Source organism: Alternaria rosae, assembly GCF_020736505.1.
Source record: "Alternaria rosae strain MPI-PUGE-AT-0040 chromosome Unknown BKA58scaffold_8, whole genome shotgun sequence".
In the NCBI taxonomy this organism is placed as follows: Eukaryota; Fungi; Ascomycota; class Dothideomycetes; order Pleosporales; family Pleosporaceae; genus Alternaria; species Alternaria rosae.
Genome location: NW_025763577.1, coordinates 1052450 through 1069829, shown reverse-complemented (window position 1 = coordinate 1069829; position 17380 = coordinate 1052450). Strand labels below are relative to the sequence as shown.

At 52.6% G+C, this 17380-nt stretch overlaps 5 protein-coding genes across 5 annotated transcripts; 4 read left to right on the top strand and 1 right to left on the bottom strand.

Annotated features, from left to right (window-relative positions):
* Positions 1-44: 44 nt before the first annotated feature.
* Positions 45-1397, bottom strand: BKA58DRAFT_423023 (uncharacterized protein). The gene is made up of 2 exons (XM_046172844.1): positions 800-1397; positions 45-749 (listed from the first exon to the last, which is right to left on the bottom strand). Exons 1-2 carry the CDS (start codon positions 1035-1037, stop codon positions 487-489), a joined length of 501 nt encoding a protein of 166 aa, XP_046022677.1. The 5' UTR covers positions 1038-1397; the 3' UTR covers positions 45-486.
* A 2149-nt stretch (positions 1398-3546) lies between these two features.
* Positions 3547-5667, top strand: BKA58DRAFT_226544 (uncharacterized protein). Its single transcript, XM_046166377.1, has 3 exons — positions 3547-4779; positions 4835-5282; positions 5332-5667. The coding sequence occupies exons 1-3, from the start codon at positions 3641-3643 to the stop codon at positions 5509-5511; spliced, it is 1767 nt and encodes a 588-aa protein (XP_046022676.1). The 5' UTR covers positions 3547-3640; the 3' UTR covers positions 5512-5667.
* A 4854-nt stretch (positions 5668-10521) lies between these two features.
* BKA58DRAFT_442516 (50S ribosomal protein L33) lies at positions 10522-10976 on the top strand (the record flags this gene model as incomplete). Its single annotated transcript, XM_046173910.1, has 3 exons — positions 10522-10534; positions 10658-10774; positions 10930-10976. The coding sequence occupies 3 exons, from the start codon at positions 10522-10524 to the stop codon at positions 10974-10976; spliced, it is 177 nt and encodes a 58-aa protein (XP_046022675.1).
* Positions 10977-11618: 642 nt separating this feature from the next.
* BKA58DRAFT_226525 (uncharacterized protein) lies at positions 11619-14115 on the top strand. Its single transcript, XM_046166376.1, has 5 exons — positions 11619-12029; positions 12090-12446; positions 12499-12703; positions 12753-13035; positions 13095-14115. The coding sequence occupies exons 1-5, from the start codon at positions 11726-11728 to the stop codon at positions 13815-13817; spliced, it is 1872 nt and encodes a 623-aa protein (XP_046022674.1). The 5' UTR covers positions 11619-11725; the 3' UTR covers positions 13818-14115.
* A 972-nt stretch (positions 14116-15087) lies between these two features.
* On the top strand, positions 15088-16827 carry BKA58DRAFT_442514 (Alpha/Beta hydrolase protein; the record flags this gene model as incomplete). Its single annotated transcript, XM_046173909.1, has 3 exons — positions 15088-15372; positions 15427-15770; positions 15822-16827. 3 exons carry the CDS (start codon positions 15088-15090, stop codon positions 16825-16827), a joined length of 1635 nt encoding a protein of 544 aa, XP_046022673.1.
* Positions 16828-17380: the final 553 nt, after the last annotated feature.

Below are 17380 nucleotides of genomic sequence, written 5' to 3'. Positions count from 1 at the left end.
CAGTATTCCCGGGCCTAAGGCTTTCACTTCGAGTGTGTCGAAAGGTGGGTAGAAAATTTGGGGTCTTTGGAAATGTGGTTATAGTCATATTTAGGTACTATCGAACTCTACGGTCTACGTCTTGACCCTATCGACGCTGACCGATGCGTCCATTATCCATACGTCCGAAAAAGCGTGGTATCATAAGATGCTGACAAGAAAATAATGATACCCAAAGTGCAAATGCTCCAGAGTCCTAGGCGGCCATCGACCGCTTCCCAAGTGCTATCGTTGCCGTGATATTCGTGTACGCCCGAAAGACGCATGCTCTGCATGCTATGATAGGCCGCATGAAGGGTGCGGTATGCATGTGCGCATTGCGACGGATGCAAGCTGCAAGGCGTCCTGTTCTAAACTCTGCTATCGTCTTTCTCATCGACGGGTGCCTCGACCCGCGTGGCGGCGCTCGTGTTGCTTCCAGATAGTCTATGCTATGCCTTTGGAGCTTCACCTCATCACGCTCGTGATGGTAGTTGTAGTTTGTGGCGCCTTGTTGGACAGAGGAAGGCCCTTCTCGATATCGCGCATCTTGTTGGCGTTCTTGCCCGGGGGCGGCGAGTTGAGTCTGATGCCTGTCCTTCGGTTCTCGCGGTTCTGCTTGCCGGTGTCGTTGTTCGCGCGGCCAGTAAAGCGACGAGACGCACGGCGGATGGATGCTCGAACGTCCCACTGGCGCTTCTTCGCAAGCCACCAAAGTACACCCGATGCGACTGCGTTGATGTTAGTTCAAGTATGTTGGGACGCAATCGGCAGAACGTACTGGATCCAAGAACGACTAGAACGGCGACGACAATGATCGCTGCGATAGCACCTCCCGAGAGCGAGAAAGCACCCTTCTGTGTTCCCGCAGCACCAGCATCGCTAGGGTCTTGCGGGTTATCGCTACCGCCGTTGTAGCCGGGAGGAGGAAGCTCGCTGCCCGAGGAGGAGTCCTGAGCAAGGGCGAGCAGAGGGAGGAGGAATGAGAGGAGGAATGAGAGGAGGAGAGGCCTGCTCATGATGTCGATGTGCCGTGGAATGCGGCGTGGACGGGAGGATGAATTGGATATGAGGTAACACGAGGCTGGCGTGAAGGACGTTCGATCAACTGGAGGAATACCAACAACTCGCTACCAGAACGGAGGGCATGTCTCTATATTTGCGTGGCCGCCTGCGAACATCTTTTATCCAAGCCAATACCTTTGCCATCACTCGTCCAATACCCCGCCAGTCTCAGGGCTTCTCGGCGGTTAGCATCGTGCGCTTGGACGGCAGACCAGGTTGGCTGCCGGAGAGTACATCAGGCCATTCTCTTAATATAGCGGCATTGGCGTCGAGTTTTGTCGGCTTGGAGGGATAAGCAGAAAGGATTGGTAGGGCGTACTGGGTAGTGGGCGCGTAACTGTGTAGACGAAGATCACCGTGCAGCGGAGCTAGCAAGGGTTAAAATATGATTGGACGCACCCCGGTCTGAAGCGCCCGGCTAGGCATGTCGCCGCACACTTTCGTTTCAGGGGAGCATGCAAGGCGACGACTCCCATCATCCACCTCAAGACGTACATGTAGCAGCTGCCGCTTATTGTAGTCGGTGAGCCCGTGGTCTGAAGGTATTTCTGGCTCCTCATCTCCGGTGCAGTCCACGTTAGCCATCTACGTCTCGGCGCAAAGTGGACCAGACGACGTGTAAAAAGCAATCACATGGCAGGCGACACGACCTTCTCTAATCTAGGGACAATTATCGTACGATGTTACCTGGGTATTCTGGTGGATGCGCGCTATCAATGGGGTGCACGGCGATCATCAGTGTGGTGCGCTGGATGAGGCGACTTTGGAGTAAGTACGTACCCCTCAAAGATTCCCAAGCTTGTTTGCCTTCATTGCCTACCGTGACGTGTCTATTGCCGCGCGGGGTACAGCTGGAGAGCATCATCATGTCGGAGGACTGCAATGGCAGCAGCCGAGCCTTATGGCAAGCGTAGCAAGTTGTGTCCGGACACTTATCGGTGAAGAGGCTCTTAGTAGAGCATGAAGATGACGCATGATGTGGTAAACGCGTTCTCAAGGCATGCTGCAGCGTGAGATACGTCCGCCGCGATGGGGGAGCTTCACTGGTATCTATGTAGGTATGCGGTGTGGGTGTTCTTCCTCTTCTCGACGCGCCTGCCACTCTGTTCCTCTCAGTCGTCATGGCCGAGGGCGTGTCATCTCGTTCAGTCGTGCTTCCCTCATGCCGGCGGGGGACAGAACGAAGGCAGGGCGCCGCTGCAAACTTCGTCGCCCCTCACTCTTGTCAAATGACACTTCATCTTCTCCTATCGTGCAGTCGTCTAGCACGTTGCTTCTCGTCCTCTACCTGCGCTGTTTCTACTACGGTTTCCTTACGTTCGAACGCGACTGGCAGTGCTATCACTCACCATGGCCGAGTTGCCTCGACAAGGCAAGCAAGTGCCCAAGAGGCAGAAGCCTTCACGACTCAGACATGAAGTACGCCCCGAGTCAACCGATGATGAGCGAGATCGCAAGAAGCTTGCCCCCCAAGAACCTGATAGCGATGCAATTGTTCCTGAGACTCAGCCGAATCAGGACGGATACTACATTCGTGATGACTTCACTCTCGAGCGTGAGCCGAATTTCGACAATCTGCCTACTAGTCCCGGCACTGCAGAACTGCTACAGCGCACTGCAGTGACGAAAAAGGCGGGAACTCCTGCATCAGCATGGGTTCCATTTGCTTTCAACACTCGCGTCGAGGAAACATTCGGATTGAACGATAACCCTAGATCAGCAAATGTACCCTTATTCGCTTTCTCATGCTCACAACCAAACCAAGTTCCCAACAAGGTATCCCAGAAGGACGATGCTACTACCGCAAGGTCTAGTCCTCATACTGAGTCGACAATATCTGGTGCCAATAAGCAGGTTGTGGAGGCATCTCAGGGCAAGCCATCACGCCATTCCAACCGACCAGACTAACATGCGAGTAGATGCCACTGCAGTAACAGAGCCTGCATATGTCTCACAACCACTCTTCCCTAACAACGACTATCGCCACGAGTCATATTCTGCTGCCAATCAGAAAGAACAACTCTTTCTTCCGCTGGCCGGTGACGCATACCCACTGTAAGAGCTCCTAGCAAGCTACCAGAACCCCACTGACCTACGTAGACCTGCCCAAGTGGACACGACGTATGAAATCCCTCCGTCTGCACAGCCCAACGCAAGGCCAGCTTCTCGAACTAGCAAGGTCCGTATCGTCAAGAAGAGCAAGAAAGGAAGAAAAGGACAACTCTCTCAGCAGCGTGAAGTACAACGACCTCCTCGATCAAGCGTTCTGGCACGACACGCCCAACAGGCCATGACGACGGGCAGACCAGTAGCCGAGACATTCAACATCCCCCTTGATGCCGACGACACAACAGACCATGCTTCCCAATCTCATATAGTGCAAGCATCTGCGCCTACCGACGATCTTCATACATATGTTGATGACTATCCTCGAATTCAAGACCATGAGGTTATCGCTCATGATGAAGAGTTCTGCAACACTACCCAGACCCTCCCGGACACGACCTTCCAGGACTTTCCAGAGTCTTCTGCTCAACGCCAATTCCCGACGTCTTCTATGTTAGTGGCATCGACTTTACCTCCGCAAGTGGACGCCACAGAGCCAGAGCAACAGCCGCTCGTAGATATTCACGATCAGGACAGCGGATTGGCTTTTCCCGAAGAACGTAATCTACTGCCACCTCAAGACTCTGGCCCCCATAACCTCGATAATCACGAGTCAGTTGCCATATCTGCTCAGTCATTTCAACTTCAGCAGCCCGAAGTCTTTGCGAACAGTCAACAGGGTGTACCACAACCAAAGGATGCTGAGGCTGTTCTACATCGCATCTCTCACCAAGACGCATCTCACCGTGTGGCTAAACCTCGAAGAAGGCTACGACCCAGTGGTTTGCTCCCGAACAGCCCCCAGGCACAGGCCATGTCTACTAGTGTCGACCAAGCAGTTGAGAGCCTGAGAGTGGCGATGCTAGCTGACAAATTTCGAGTCAAGCATGAAAGCACGACTGCCGCGAAGCAGCACGAGGTAGAACTCGCTAGGCTTCAAGGCACTATCAACAACCAGACCCAGACTATCGCAGAGCGTGATGAGAGCCATCGAAAGCTGAAAGAAGCTTTCGCCCAACTGACTGACAAGGCCAAAACCAACCAGAAATTCGTAAGTGGCCTTCAGCAAGATTACGAGAAGCTGCAAAAGTCTGCCACGAGCTTCCAAAAGCAGAGCAAGCGGACACTAACAGATAAAATCACTGAACTTGAGGATGAAAAGAAGACGCTGTACCGCGAATTCGAGACCGCAATTGACAGGCTCACTCTAACTCAACGGAAGATGAAGTCGACGCTCGACGTTGTATACGTGCAGTTCATCATATCGGAGTCAAAGAGGAGAGATCTTCTCGAAAACCTGGGCAAGCGGGATGCTGAACTCGGAGAAGAGCGGAGAAAACGCGAAGACATGGAAAAGCAGCTCCTGTCAGGTGTCCAGAGTATTCCCGGTAAGATTGTCGATGCTTCTGATAATCTGGCCAAGAAGTTGGAATCACTCCAGACTTCGTTTGAACAGGCTTCTGCCAATGACGACCGAGATGCCCAGATCAAAGAATGTCTGGATGCTTTGCGAACCCTGCAGATGTCGCCAGCTTTGACAATCAAAGAAATCGAGAAGGTGGAGAGCACGTTGCGTCTTGTGCACGAACGGCAAGTCATGGTCCTTTCTCATCGTGCATCTTTAACGTACTGACTAGTCGCACAGTTTGGACTCAGGTCTTGATACCCTTTCCGAGACCATGAAGAGCCAACCAACCAATGAAACGGAACTCCGGAATTTCATTGGAGAGCGAGTGGACGGCCTTCAGAAAGCTATCCTGGGGTACAATGAGGCTACTACCGAGAACCGCAAAACGCAGGAGCTGAACGTTTCTCTCAAGACGAAACTTGAGGAACAGCAGCAACATTCCGATCAGCTTCAAGAGCAAACCGAGGTGCTCCAGCAGTCTGAGGTCAATCTTCAGGCCCAATCCGATCAGCTGGAACAAGATTTGAATGAACTGAGGGTTTCACCCCCCGTCCCACACGTCGACGCGGAGAGGCTCGAGCGAGAAGCTCTTGTCCTTCGCCGACAGTCGAAGGAGGTCGGGGAAGACCTGGAAGCTGCTAATAACAAGGTAGAGATGGTTGAGCTAGAAAGAGATGCGTGCAAGGTAAGCGGCGTTGATTTCCTGTCTATTGCGGTTTTCTGACGAATGACAGAGTCACTACGAGGATGTCAAGACGCAGCTACTGGAACTGCAGCAGAATCACAGGGCAGGAAGGCCTTTCCCATCCCGTAGCCTCACTAACTCTGTTCACAGGTTGAGGACGACATTGCCATACGAGAGGAGATCGCCAAAGACTACGAAAGTAGATTCGCCGAGAAAGAACGCAGCTTGAAGAGCGAGACTGATCGACTCACGACTGAGCGCGACGAGAAAGAAAACGCACGCCAAGAAGTGAGCGTCAATCTGGAAGCCGCGGATACCCAGATCGACGAGCTGGAGGAGAAGATCCGCAAACTTGAATCGAAGGCGTTGGAAACGACAAACATTCAAGAGCAGCTACGACAGACTACCGAAGAGCTTCACACCAAGAGTAGAAGCTATGCTGAATTGAGCCGCCGTTGCGATGAGAAGGCCGAGAAGATCTCCGAGCTGCAAGGTCTGCTCGATAAATCACAGGCCCAAGCAACCGAACAAGGGACGACGATGCAAACTATGCGCGAAGAGGCTGATACTACACTGAGGAAAGTACAACAAGATGCAAGCAATACGCTCGAATTGTTACACGATCAGATTTCTACACTTCAAGAGGAAAAGAAGGATCTATCGTCGAAACTTCAGCAAGCCCGGACCAATGAGAGCAAACTGCGAAAAGACTTAGCCGAACTACGCACTGCAAAGGAATCAGACGAATCTCGATGCCAAAAAGATGCCGATCAAGTGCGCCAGAAGCTAAATGAGGAACACCGCATCGTGGTAGATGGCTGGAAACTTCGTCTGGCCGAGAAAGACGCTGCATTGGAGAAAGCAGGGGCGGATTTACGGCTCGCGGAAGACCAATTTAAAGCCAAGCTAGCATCTGATCGCGAAAAGGCAGACTCGAACATGCAGAAACTCGAACGACAATATCTAGACGCGATTGAGGCTGAACGCGAAAATGACCGCCGCAAGCAACAAGACGGCTCCCAAGTTCAGGCTGGCAAGAGTGTTTCAAAAGATCCACGCGATGCCGAACAGGTAGCGAAGCCCCGGAAGAAACTTCAACGACAAAACCACTCGGTGCTCGACGTTTTCCATGGTCAGAGTCACCACTTTGAGAAGCCATCATGGGCCCTGAACGCCGAGGTCTCACAGACTCAGCTTGACGACGACGACTTATTTGCGACACAACATGACGCTCATGAACCCCCCAACAACGCAGACAGCATTGATCACGAATCTGGAACGGCTACAGAAACTCAGGCTATTGGAAGTGCATCTATCTCACAGGATATATTCAACATGTTCCGACCGTCACAGCAAGACCTCAATCGCCACGTCTCGAGCTCGTTGAGTTTGAGTAGTATATCCCTCGACGGTTTAGCAGCGCTGGATGAGACCCAACCTGCGTCAGGTGCCATGCTTCGGGGTTACGTTCGTGATTTTTCCAATCAGGCTACAGCCCACGCAAATGCAAAAGCAACGCCAGCAGTCGACAACGTATCTGTGGCTGGCTCTTACTCATCTCGATCATCTGGACGACCACGATCGCAAGCCAACACAGCATCGCGGATGATGCCACCTCCTGGTAATGGCTTCAGATACCCTCAGTCTGGTACTGGTATCCATGCGGAAGAGCGCGGAAGTTCCAGTCGACATACTACGTACGGCAAACTTTTGGAGATATTCGGCGATAGCGGCACAAATGCCTCAGACTCTAGAGATCGGACTAAACCTTCGTCACAGCAGATCAATAACCAGTATGACCCTCGACGCTCTGCCCAATCCGGTTCACAGCACGGCGCGACGCCTTCCACGAAGCAGGAGCACGCCGAGAAGCGTAAAAGCAGCAGCGATATAGCCGAGAAGAGCTACGCTATCAAGAGGCAGCGGACCAGATCTCAGTCGCGCTCGTTGAACTCCTCTTCTGATCTTCCTGGAAAACCTCCGTATGCTTCTAGAAAGTCAAGCTCGGCCTCGCGCCCGAAGGCACAAAAAGCTCTGTTGTATGGGCAGGCAAGTGCTTCTACTTCGTCTCGATCAAAGACCCATGCCGCTTCCTCCCGTGTGCGTGGTCGTGTCACCCGCCAGGCTCCGTCTTCTAGTGGTGCATACTCACCGCGTGGCCAGCCTGCATCGCAAATATCCACTGCTGGTCCGACCCGTCGATCTTCGACTCGTCTTACTAGGAGCCAGAGTAAGGACGCTCGCTGTGAACTCGTATCGAACTGAGCTAACACGGTGGTGTAGGCAGGAACGGCACCGCATTCGGCGATGGCTATAACGATCGTTTCGGCCAGGAGCTAGACTAGCTGTGTCATCGAGACGGAGCGCAGCAGGAATTGTGGACTAAGCGCCTGGTTGAGGAGATGGTGTACTCTCGAAGGATTTTGCAGTCCTCGATATCAGTTTCCGCTCGAGTCGTTCGTGTGTGTTGTGGGTCTCGAGGTACGCGGAGAGACAGCCTGATGCGGAGGACCATTTCGCGAATAGTCTTGACAAGGAAAACGGTGAAAAGGGAGAGAGTTTAACACGGAGAAAAGATACTGTAGATCTAAGTAGCAGACCTAACGCGAGTACTATCTAGCCTATATTATGTCAAGCTTGGCCTACTCGCACAAGTGCAGCCGCTCTTTAGATCGTGCCGCCGTTAAAGAAGCCTTGCGGATTCGAGACGCGTGGAGAAGACGGGCCACTTGTATTCCAGATGCGAATTTGTGCCAACTAGAAGCTCCAATTTGTACGATATTTCCACCCCCTCATGCTGCCCTTGAGTTGGATCCTCCCCAGACCTGTTTGTGTGCCGTCCAATGTCTCTGTTGTCGCCAACGCCGTTGCCGCTTCGATGCCACGGGGGCCGTGGTGGTAGGGAGTCCCTCGTCGAGATCGTTGAGGCGTGTTGCTGGTGATTGTCTCCGCGCTGGTGCATGTGTCGGAAGACGCGTTTTGGCGGTCGTCGTGGCTAATGTAAGTCACGACACTTGATCGTATACTCACAAGTAAGCAGAGACTGGGAAGCTCCTGCCGTCGCCGGATACCTCCTCGTATGCTCTGCATCCTTGACTGAGGCAAAGTCGTCGCCTCTGACCGTGGTCTCGGAGGTAATACCTGCCTCGACGCCGCCGTCTGCCCACTCCCGTCTCATTTTCCGCCATGATATTGAGGCCAAGTACGAGTATACTTTCAACTACTCCGGCTTGCCACACTCTGTGTTGCAATGGCGACGCGCCGATGGTCGAGCTCATACATGCGGATCCCTCATGACCATTGCGACAACACTTGGTCCACTTCTAAGTCCATTCTCTTCCCTCATTGAGCTCCTTGACTAACAAGACAAGTACATGGTGCCTCAAACCTTGCTCATACCCCTACCGAGTACCCCGAGTACCCAACCGAGGTGAGCACTCTGGCTGACTACATCCAGGGTATCGCTGTCGCCTTTCGTCGAACTCAACACTACGAACCGAGACGCCTTTTGCGCTACTTATCAACAAGCGTCAAGAGAAGTCAGCGGTATGGGCATGTATCCAAGAAAGCTCCCCTAATGGGCGGCTACTACGGTGTTCCTCACTCCATGAACCAGTTCACTGACCCAAACAACACCACCGTCTTCATCGGCGGTCTCTCAGGCTACGTCACCGTGAACGAGTTCCGTTCCTTCTTAGGGTACTTAGTCGAATAGATTTGAAGAAGTCGTTGTGGCAGGATGGATTGGTTGGTGGAGTGGAGGATGAGAAAGGTCGAAGGAAACCCTCCTTGGTGTTGCGGTAGATATGGTAAATCTTTCCTCCTCGCTTCTCTTTCCGGTTCCAGTTGCTAAGTCCTCGCAGATTTTATACTTGTTTGATACCATTCGGTCTCTTTTGCTCTCACTGCTCGACCTTGGGTATATAAGCACCACAATCGAGCTTCTCTTCGCCTTCGGGCATTTGGTCATTTTAAACTATACAGAGAAGATTAACATAGCCCTTGCGCTAAGGATGACACGCTCAATCAAAGAGACGCTACAATTCTTATTGTGAATCCTTTGGCTTCACTTTGGATTTGGTTTGGTCAGCGATTTGAGCACGCAAGGCGACAACAGCACGTGCCTGTTGCACGCCCTGCTTTTCCACGCTCTTTTTGCCCTTAGCGCTTGCGCTATGAGTATGGACATGCGATGTGAGGGTCCGTTGAGCATCCATCCTAGCCTATGGACGTCTTAGTATCGACTTTGAAAAGCTGCTGATATCCAGGTCTGTCGCTCCGTGGCTCCCCTTTGCGAGTGCTTTCTCAGCTCATTGTTAACATCGGCTCGAGGTTGGTTTCGATGTTCCAGGGGATATGCGCGATCTTCGAATGTCGCTTTCCAACTGGTACAACGGCGCCACAGAAGGGACCTACTGCCTCAGTGCGATAGTAGTGTCCCAGACCTGGAGCCCAGAAGAAACCAAATTGCATCGCCCTGCCTCCCAAAGACCGCAAAAGCGGAACCTTTTCCATACAGAGACTGCGCCTACCACGCAGATTAGGAAGGTAGGTTGCGTGTATGCAAGGACGCAGAGCTGTTCCGCTCGCCCGCTTCGTGGAGGCATGTCGCATGGGTCTGCAGGTTGCTCTGCTCCAACATTACGAGATAGATCAATTCACTTCTTTTTCAATATCCCCTCGCATTCGAATATGGAGTCTGTGAGGTACACCGATAATGTCGATGTCCGATTGCAAATCTTGTCGTCATCCTTGAGTCTGGCAACGGAGATGTGTTGCAAGAGAGATGGAACGGCGATATCACGTACGGGCATCGAGTCAGGAAAAAGTAATGGAGATTATTGAACGATTGCAGAGACATGAGATGACATTAAAAGAGGAAAGCGTCGCAAAGACGAAGACGAGTTCTGAAGACGCAAGGGGTAGGCGTATCGTGTGCTTGCGCAATCGCTGTCAGGCATGAGTCCACTGGCCGAGGGAAGAGCAGCACTGTAATTAATGAAGCCAGGTCATAATAGTTCAGGGGTGAGGAGTCCGCTCGGCAACATGGCCGTGATGGTCGGGACAAAGAGGGTTGACAGGCACAGCTAAACTGAGGTGTCGCGCAGACCTCAATCCACGCTGATTGGCTGACCAGCTTGGCGCCGCAGAACCTCCGGTCCAAGATCCGCATCTGCAAATCGTCACGCCGCGACATCACCACCGTTGACGTCGGCACCACACCTCCCCGCCTGTCGCAATGGCGAAGAAAGGTATGCGCCCTTGTTCTCCTGCGATATGAGATCCCTAGAAGCCGATATGGCGCCCCCGCCAAACCGCAATGCGCCCTCCAACGACTCACACATCCGCGGACATACGCTGACGACACCTCACAGCAAAGTCCCGTACCATTATGGTGCGCCTGATTTCCATGGCCATGACGGGCTACTACCGCACAATGCAAAGACCACGCGCGCATCAACCTCTGAGCATGCTCAAATACGACCCCATCGGTACGACACCTTTACGCCTTCCTCCCTCCAAGATCGACCGGCGTCTGCCTCATGCACGATACCATACTAGATTGGGTGTAATGCTGGGGGAATCAAAGGGCCTGGTGGTCTTCACAGGGCAGGTCAGATACAGGAACATGGCTGACAACGAATAGTGCGGAAACAAGTACTCTTCCTCGAAGCGAAACGCGGCAAGAAATAGAACGACTACTGCATCACGAACTCAGCGGGCGCAAAGGGGAACGTCGGACGGCCACGACGGATATTGGATCAGGGTTATGGTGGAGATCAGGACGAATAGAGTGGAGTCGCTCAATAACAGATGGAAGCCCCGGCAATCATGAGCACCATCTGGAGCCATCAACAGGCATGAAGCAAGCCGCATGCTTGTACACATATGTACTATACAGTCAGCATGGTTCGGCGTTATATACGATTCAAAGCAGACGTGGACAGCACGTCTGCCATACAACAAACAACTTCTCACACGGACTTATTTCCATTTTTCTTACTCAATCTTCCCGACCACGCGGCAATCCTCATCTCTGCTCACGCTTTCTCCCGTGTTCCTGACCCGAGCGCCGAGACGAGGGTGCCCGCCAAGGTCAAGGCTCCGCCCCGCTGCTTGTCTGGCTTCTTGGCCCTACTTAGTGCATCGGAAAAGCCTCAAAACCTGGACGGCTTGCCCGATGAGGTCGTTCCGACTTGACAAAGGCTTGGACTACGTCGCCTATGGGCTTTGTACCAGCCACAAATTACCCCATATATGCTATGGCTAAGACTCTGGGGTTGCAGGTGATGGCGCACGGAGGAGTTGGCTGCAACCTGAACGCGTCTGTCTACCGGCAGGATAGCCGAATTTGCGGAAGCGCAAAAGTATAAGACGATGCTGACCAGCAGGTGTTTATACTATCCGCTACCTAAAGCCTTTTTGACTATTTCAGTCTCAATATGGGTTCCGAAAAGGTTGATGAGAAGCGCTCTGAACATTCCCCGGACACGCGTATCGACAATATCAATTATGGGAACCCCTCATCATCACAAGATGCGATTGAACAACAAAAGTCAGCATCACAGCCTTCCGGTGTACTAGGCATCTTCTCCAAGCTCGGCAATCTGCCAGAATGGCACGTCCCCGGCGCTGGACTCCTCCAAGGGAAAGCGTTGAACAACGCCATAGCATGGTGCTCTTGCTTGGCTTTTCTCATGTTCGGTTATGATCAGGGTGTTCTATCAGGGGTCCTCACTCTCGATGGTAAGCACTATGTTGTACAGCTTACACATCGGACATGCACTGACTTCATCCACAATGCAGATTTCCAACGCCACTTTCCTCTTATGACACCTCGCGAACGTCAAAACAATCTTTGCTGGCTCGATGCACCGACCAACACTGTTCCCGATCCGAGTATGTGCACGGGTAGCCCCAGTATCTTATCCGCATGCGTCGCGGTATACCAGATCGGATGTTTCCTCGGTGCTGTTCTCATCCTGTTTTACGGTGAGGTCTGGGGAAGGAAAAGCAGTAGCTTCTGGGGCAGCTTCATCATGATTGTTGGAACTGTTCTCCAAGTGGCTGCAGGAGGTACTACTGGTGGTGGTGTTGACGGTTACGCCCTTTTGTCTATTGGCCGTGTGGTTGGTGGCATTGGTAACGGCATGGTCACAGCGAGTGCGTATTAGATCGACTTAAACGCGTCGCCTCTTGCTAACAACCTTACCAGCGATTCCAACCTGGCAATCTGAATGCGCGAAACCGGAAAAACGTGGACGCTTGATCATCACATCCGGAGCAGTCATCGTCGCAGGCGTAATGATCTCATACTGGGTAACTTACGGATTCTACTTCCTCCCATCGGGCGAAGTATACAGCTCCGTACGCTGGAGGTTCCCTATCGTCTTCCAATCTTTCTTCACCATTCTCGTCATGTACGTATACCTCTTCCTTCTACAGGGAATCTCTTTAACATCATCTCAGGATCGGACTTTGCTTCCTGCCCGACTCGCCAAGATGGCTTGTAATGCGCGGGCGCCACACAGAAGCCCGACTCCTACTCGCTCGCCTCGCCGGTACCTCTGCGGACTCAGAGGAAGTCGATACTGAACTCACGAACATCAAGGACGCGCTCGAAGCACAAAGCAGAGACGGTCCCTTCAAAATGAAGGAGCTTCTGCATAACGGTCCTAGTCAGAATCTCCGGCGCACACTATTGGGAGTTGCATCGCAGTTCTTCCAGCAGATCAGTGGTATCAATCTCATCGTACGTATACCTTCAGACATCACTGTGTGGAACCACAAACTGACCTTAGTTTCGCTCAGACCTACTACGCGACATACGTTTTCGAGAACTCGCTCGGTTTCGGCCCAGACATGTCCCGGCTCTTGTCCGCCTGCAACGGGACCGAATACTTCCTCGCTGGACTAGTCGCGATCCCTTTGATCGAACGAGCCGGTCGTCGCAAACTCATGCTCTTTGGCGCGTTCGGTATGATGGCTAGCATGGCTATCATGAGCGGCATGACGTCGACGGCCACCGAGAACGAATTCGGTGCCCCGGTCCTAGAGCCAAAGTACGGTATCACGGCCGTGGTATTCATGTTTGCCTTCAACACGTTCTTCGCAATCGGCTGGCTAGGAATGACCTGGCTCTACCCTGCCGAAATCACCAACCTCCGCATCCGCATCCAAGCAAACGCACTCTCCACTTGCTCGAACTGGATCTCCAACTTCCTCATCGTCATGATCACGCTCCCTGCGTTCGCCAACCTGCAATATAACACCTACACCATGTTCGCGGTCTTCAATGCTTGTCTCATTCCCAGCGTCTATTTCTTCTTCCCAGAACCCAAGGGTCGCAGTCTGGAAGAATTGGATGTCATCTTTGCGAGCGCGCACCACGAGGGTATCAACCCGGTTAAGCAAGCCAAGGAGATGCCTAAGCTGATGGGTAGGGAATTGGACGTCGAGATTGCGAGGTATTTTGGCGGAGATGTGGAGGAGGCGAGGCGGAGGAGCGTGACGAGTGCTGGAGTAAACGCGTGATTGAGTCCGTGAGATGCCGCTGGGCTGTCTTACATTAGATGGGAGTAACTTCGGTGTTCGTGTTTCACACAAAACACTCTCGATATCTGGAGATTAGAGCATTGGTAGAGAACACCATCAGCATTGCTCATTTCAAGCTAAAACCTCTGGAGACCCGACTGATTGTTACCGTGACCGCGTGTAGCCGTCCAAATGCTCACCCGCTTAGAGCCCAAGTCAATGAGACACCGAGATACTGTGCCGTGTTGCCCGTATATAATCTACTTGCTGACTGTGATTATCCCCACCCAGCCACTTACTAGTGGTCTGTGCAATCAGACACCATACACCCATCTGAACTACGCCTTGGCCATTTGGCTTTCCTAAAGCATGAGAACTTGCGATTTGACTTCCTAATGCAGCAAAACGTCTACAATTCTAAGTAATCGTCTCAGTTACCAAAGCCACAAGTCAGGCCTACCGCTCGGGCGGAGTCAGCACAGGGCTCGGTTGCGGCATGTGGCGGGGCTATTCCCGACCTCTTCCCCTCCTTCCACCTCCACACACAATCGACAACAAACGGCTCATCAAACTCAGTGCCAGCCTCCCGTCCAATATCACGCCGAAATCATGACGTCGATAAGCTTTGCCCGTCCGGTAACAAGCAAGACAAGCCTTGGCAAAGGGCCTTGTTCCGCCGCTGTGCATAGTGAGCTGCTTCTTTGGGTAAAGAGCTTATGTGCGCGCTGCAGCAAGCTTTGGAGCTTGTGGATACGAGGCTTCAACGTCAACGCGGTATTGTAGCAAATGATTTCAAGAAAGGGCGTGCGAACATCGTGAGTGAAGTCGCAGCTTGGTGAAAAGATCGCAAGAAGATGGCACAAGGAGTCTTGATGGTCGCGCAGGTGAAACAGCAAATCACACTCTATCTCCCCGCCAGGGACGTGCCGGTACATCCTAGCCGAACTTCCTAAGCACTGCTCCCAGCAGACAGCCGGAGGATCTTCAAAGACACGTTATCCGGCCAATAATTGCACAGAACGTCCGCAGTTGCCTGATTTAGACTACTTTCGTGTGCCCCAACCCGCGGCTCGCAGCTTGCGACCATGTAGTCTGACGTTGACCCAGCGCTGAACTACGCGAAAGGGATGCGTAGCCAGGTAAGCCGGTGCACGCACAGCCGCTTGGCTTCGTAGTAAGGCCGTGTATATAAAGAGGTGGAAGACACTACCTTACTGGGCAAGCATTCCCTGAAATCTTGGTTGCTCTTCTTCCCGACAAGCTTCCCACCATGGCGCGCTTCGCACAATTCGCCGCCGTTTTGGCCGCTGCTTCGCTAGCCAATGCTCGCGCACCGTTCATCAAAGAGCGTCAAGTACCCGCTGATCCTACAGGCGTCACGACGATTACATCCGCTGCCGGTGCTAAGATCACGTACAAGCAGCCTGGTAAAGCGGGTGTGTGCGAGACCACCGAGGGTGTCGACGACTATGCCGGGTACATCAGCCTCAACCCCACGACGAACATGTTCTTTTGGTTCTTTGAGGCTCGCGAGAACCCCTCTGAGAAGCCGTTGGTAAGTACTGTGTTCAAGAAGCGTTATCACGACGTGTACTAACCATATTGTTAGACTTTGTGGTTGAACGGAGGGCCCGGAAGTGACTCTCTCATTGGTCTCTTCCAGGAGCATGGCCCTTGCAACGTTACCGAGGATCTGAAGACACAGTTGAACCCTTACTCATGGAATGAGCGCAGCAACATGCTGTACCTTTCACAGCCCGTGGGTGTCGGCTTTTCCTACGAAACCACCGAGACAGATGAGGACGGCCGCTACTCGCTGGTCGACCCAGACACTGCAAATACCACCGATGCTGCAGCTATTGGTGCATGGCACATACTCCAGGCTTTCTTGGAGCTGAGCCCACAGCTCGACCCCGATATCACCAACTTCACTTTCAACCTTTGGACTGAGAGGTAGGTCATGTGATTCTCTAGAGATGAATGCAATGCTGACAATATTCTTAGTTACGGAGGTCACTATGGCCCAGGTTTCTACAACTATTTCTACGAACAGAACGAGAAGATCAAGAACGGGTCATGTGCTGGCGTCGAAGTCCAGATGGACACTCTCGGAGTCATCAACGGTATTATCGATGAGCAGATCCAGGCTCCTTACTACCCCGAGTTCGCCGTCAACAATACATACGGCATCAAAGCAGTCAACGACACGGTCTACACCTTCATGAAGAACGCCTACTACATGCCCGGAGGCTGCCACGACCAAATCGAATACTGCAAGCAATCCGACCGCACGACCGAAGCTGGGTACCTCACCTGCGCAGAAGCCACGAACCTATGCCGCTCTCTAGTCGAAGAGCCATACTACGCCTTCGGTGGCCGCGGCGTCTACGACATCCGCCACCCCTACGACGACCCAACGCCCCCCGACTACTTTGAATACTTTCTCAACCTGGCCTCAACGCAAGAAGCCATCGGCGTAAACATCAACTATACCAGCACCAACGCGCCCAACGTCTCCTACGGCTTCGCCACCACTGGCGACTTCGTCTTCCCCAATTTCCTCGAAGACCTTGAGGAGATCCTCAGCTACGGTGTGCGAGTCGCCCTCCTCTACGGCGACGCAGATTACATCTGCAACTGGTTCGGCGGCGAAGCCGTCTCCCTCGCTGTCAACTACACCGATTCCGAAGCTTTCCGCGCTGCGGGCTACACGCCTTTCCTTGTCGATGGCGTTGAGTACGGTGAGGTGCGCGAGTATGGTAACTTCTCGTTTACTAGGATTTATGAAGCTGGGCATGAGGTGCCATACTACCAGCCTGTGGCTAGTTTGGAACATTTTAAGCGCGTATTGGATCATGTTGTCATTGCGGATGGCAGCCAAGTCGTTACGGACGACTACAGCACGAACGGTACGGCGGAGAGTACGCATACTGAGGAGTACGTTCCACTGCCGCCTACGAGTACGCCGAGTGCTAGTGCTGTTAGTAGGGTTAAGAGGAGCGTGGTTTAGATGAGTGGTGGTTGCAAGGTAGATGAACATATGTAATTATGATTTTCACTGTGGTCCTTTGCATAATCGCTCAAGAAATGTGAACTCTCTAGCGAGAGTATTTGAATAAACCTCCTTTCCAGCCTTGATGAGTATACCATCGATACGAGAATGCGAATTTGGTCTAAAATTACTGGGAAATTGTGCTCCATAGATTGAACTTTGTAGATCTGTCAAATTCGACGGACCAATGCATCACTGACTGATTAGGAAAAACAGCGGACTATGATGAGTGCCTCAGCGGACCCAAAGTTCTGTACAGTGTAATATGCACCCAGGCATGCTGATGGTGATAGTGCGAGACTGGTGACGTCACATGTCTCGAAGCTACGCCTCACCCTCGCTGCACGCTTCCTGCCGACGTCCTTCAGCCACCACCACCATCACAAACCCAGTTTGCCGTGCATGTGCACCTCACGAACATGACGATCTTTCAGAGGCGTATCGTGTATGCGCAAGTCATTCTCAGCAGAAATGTTAGAGTCGCAGCCCCGGACGTCTCAACACGAGAGGT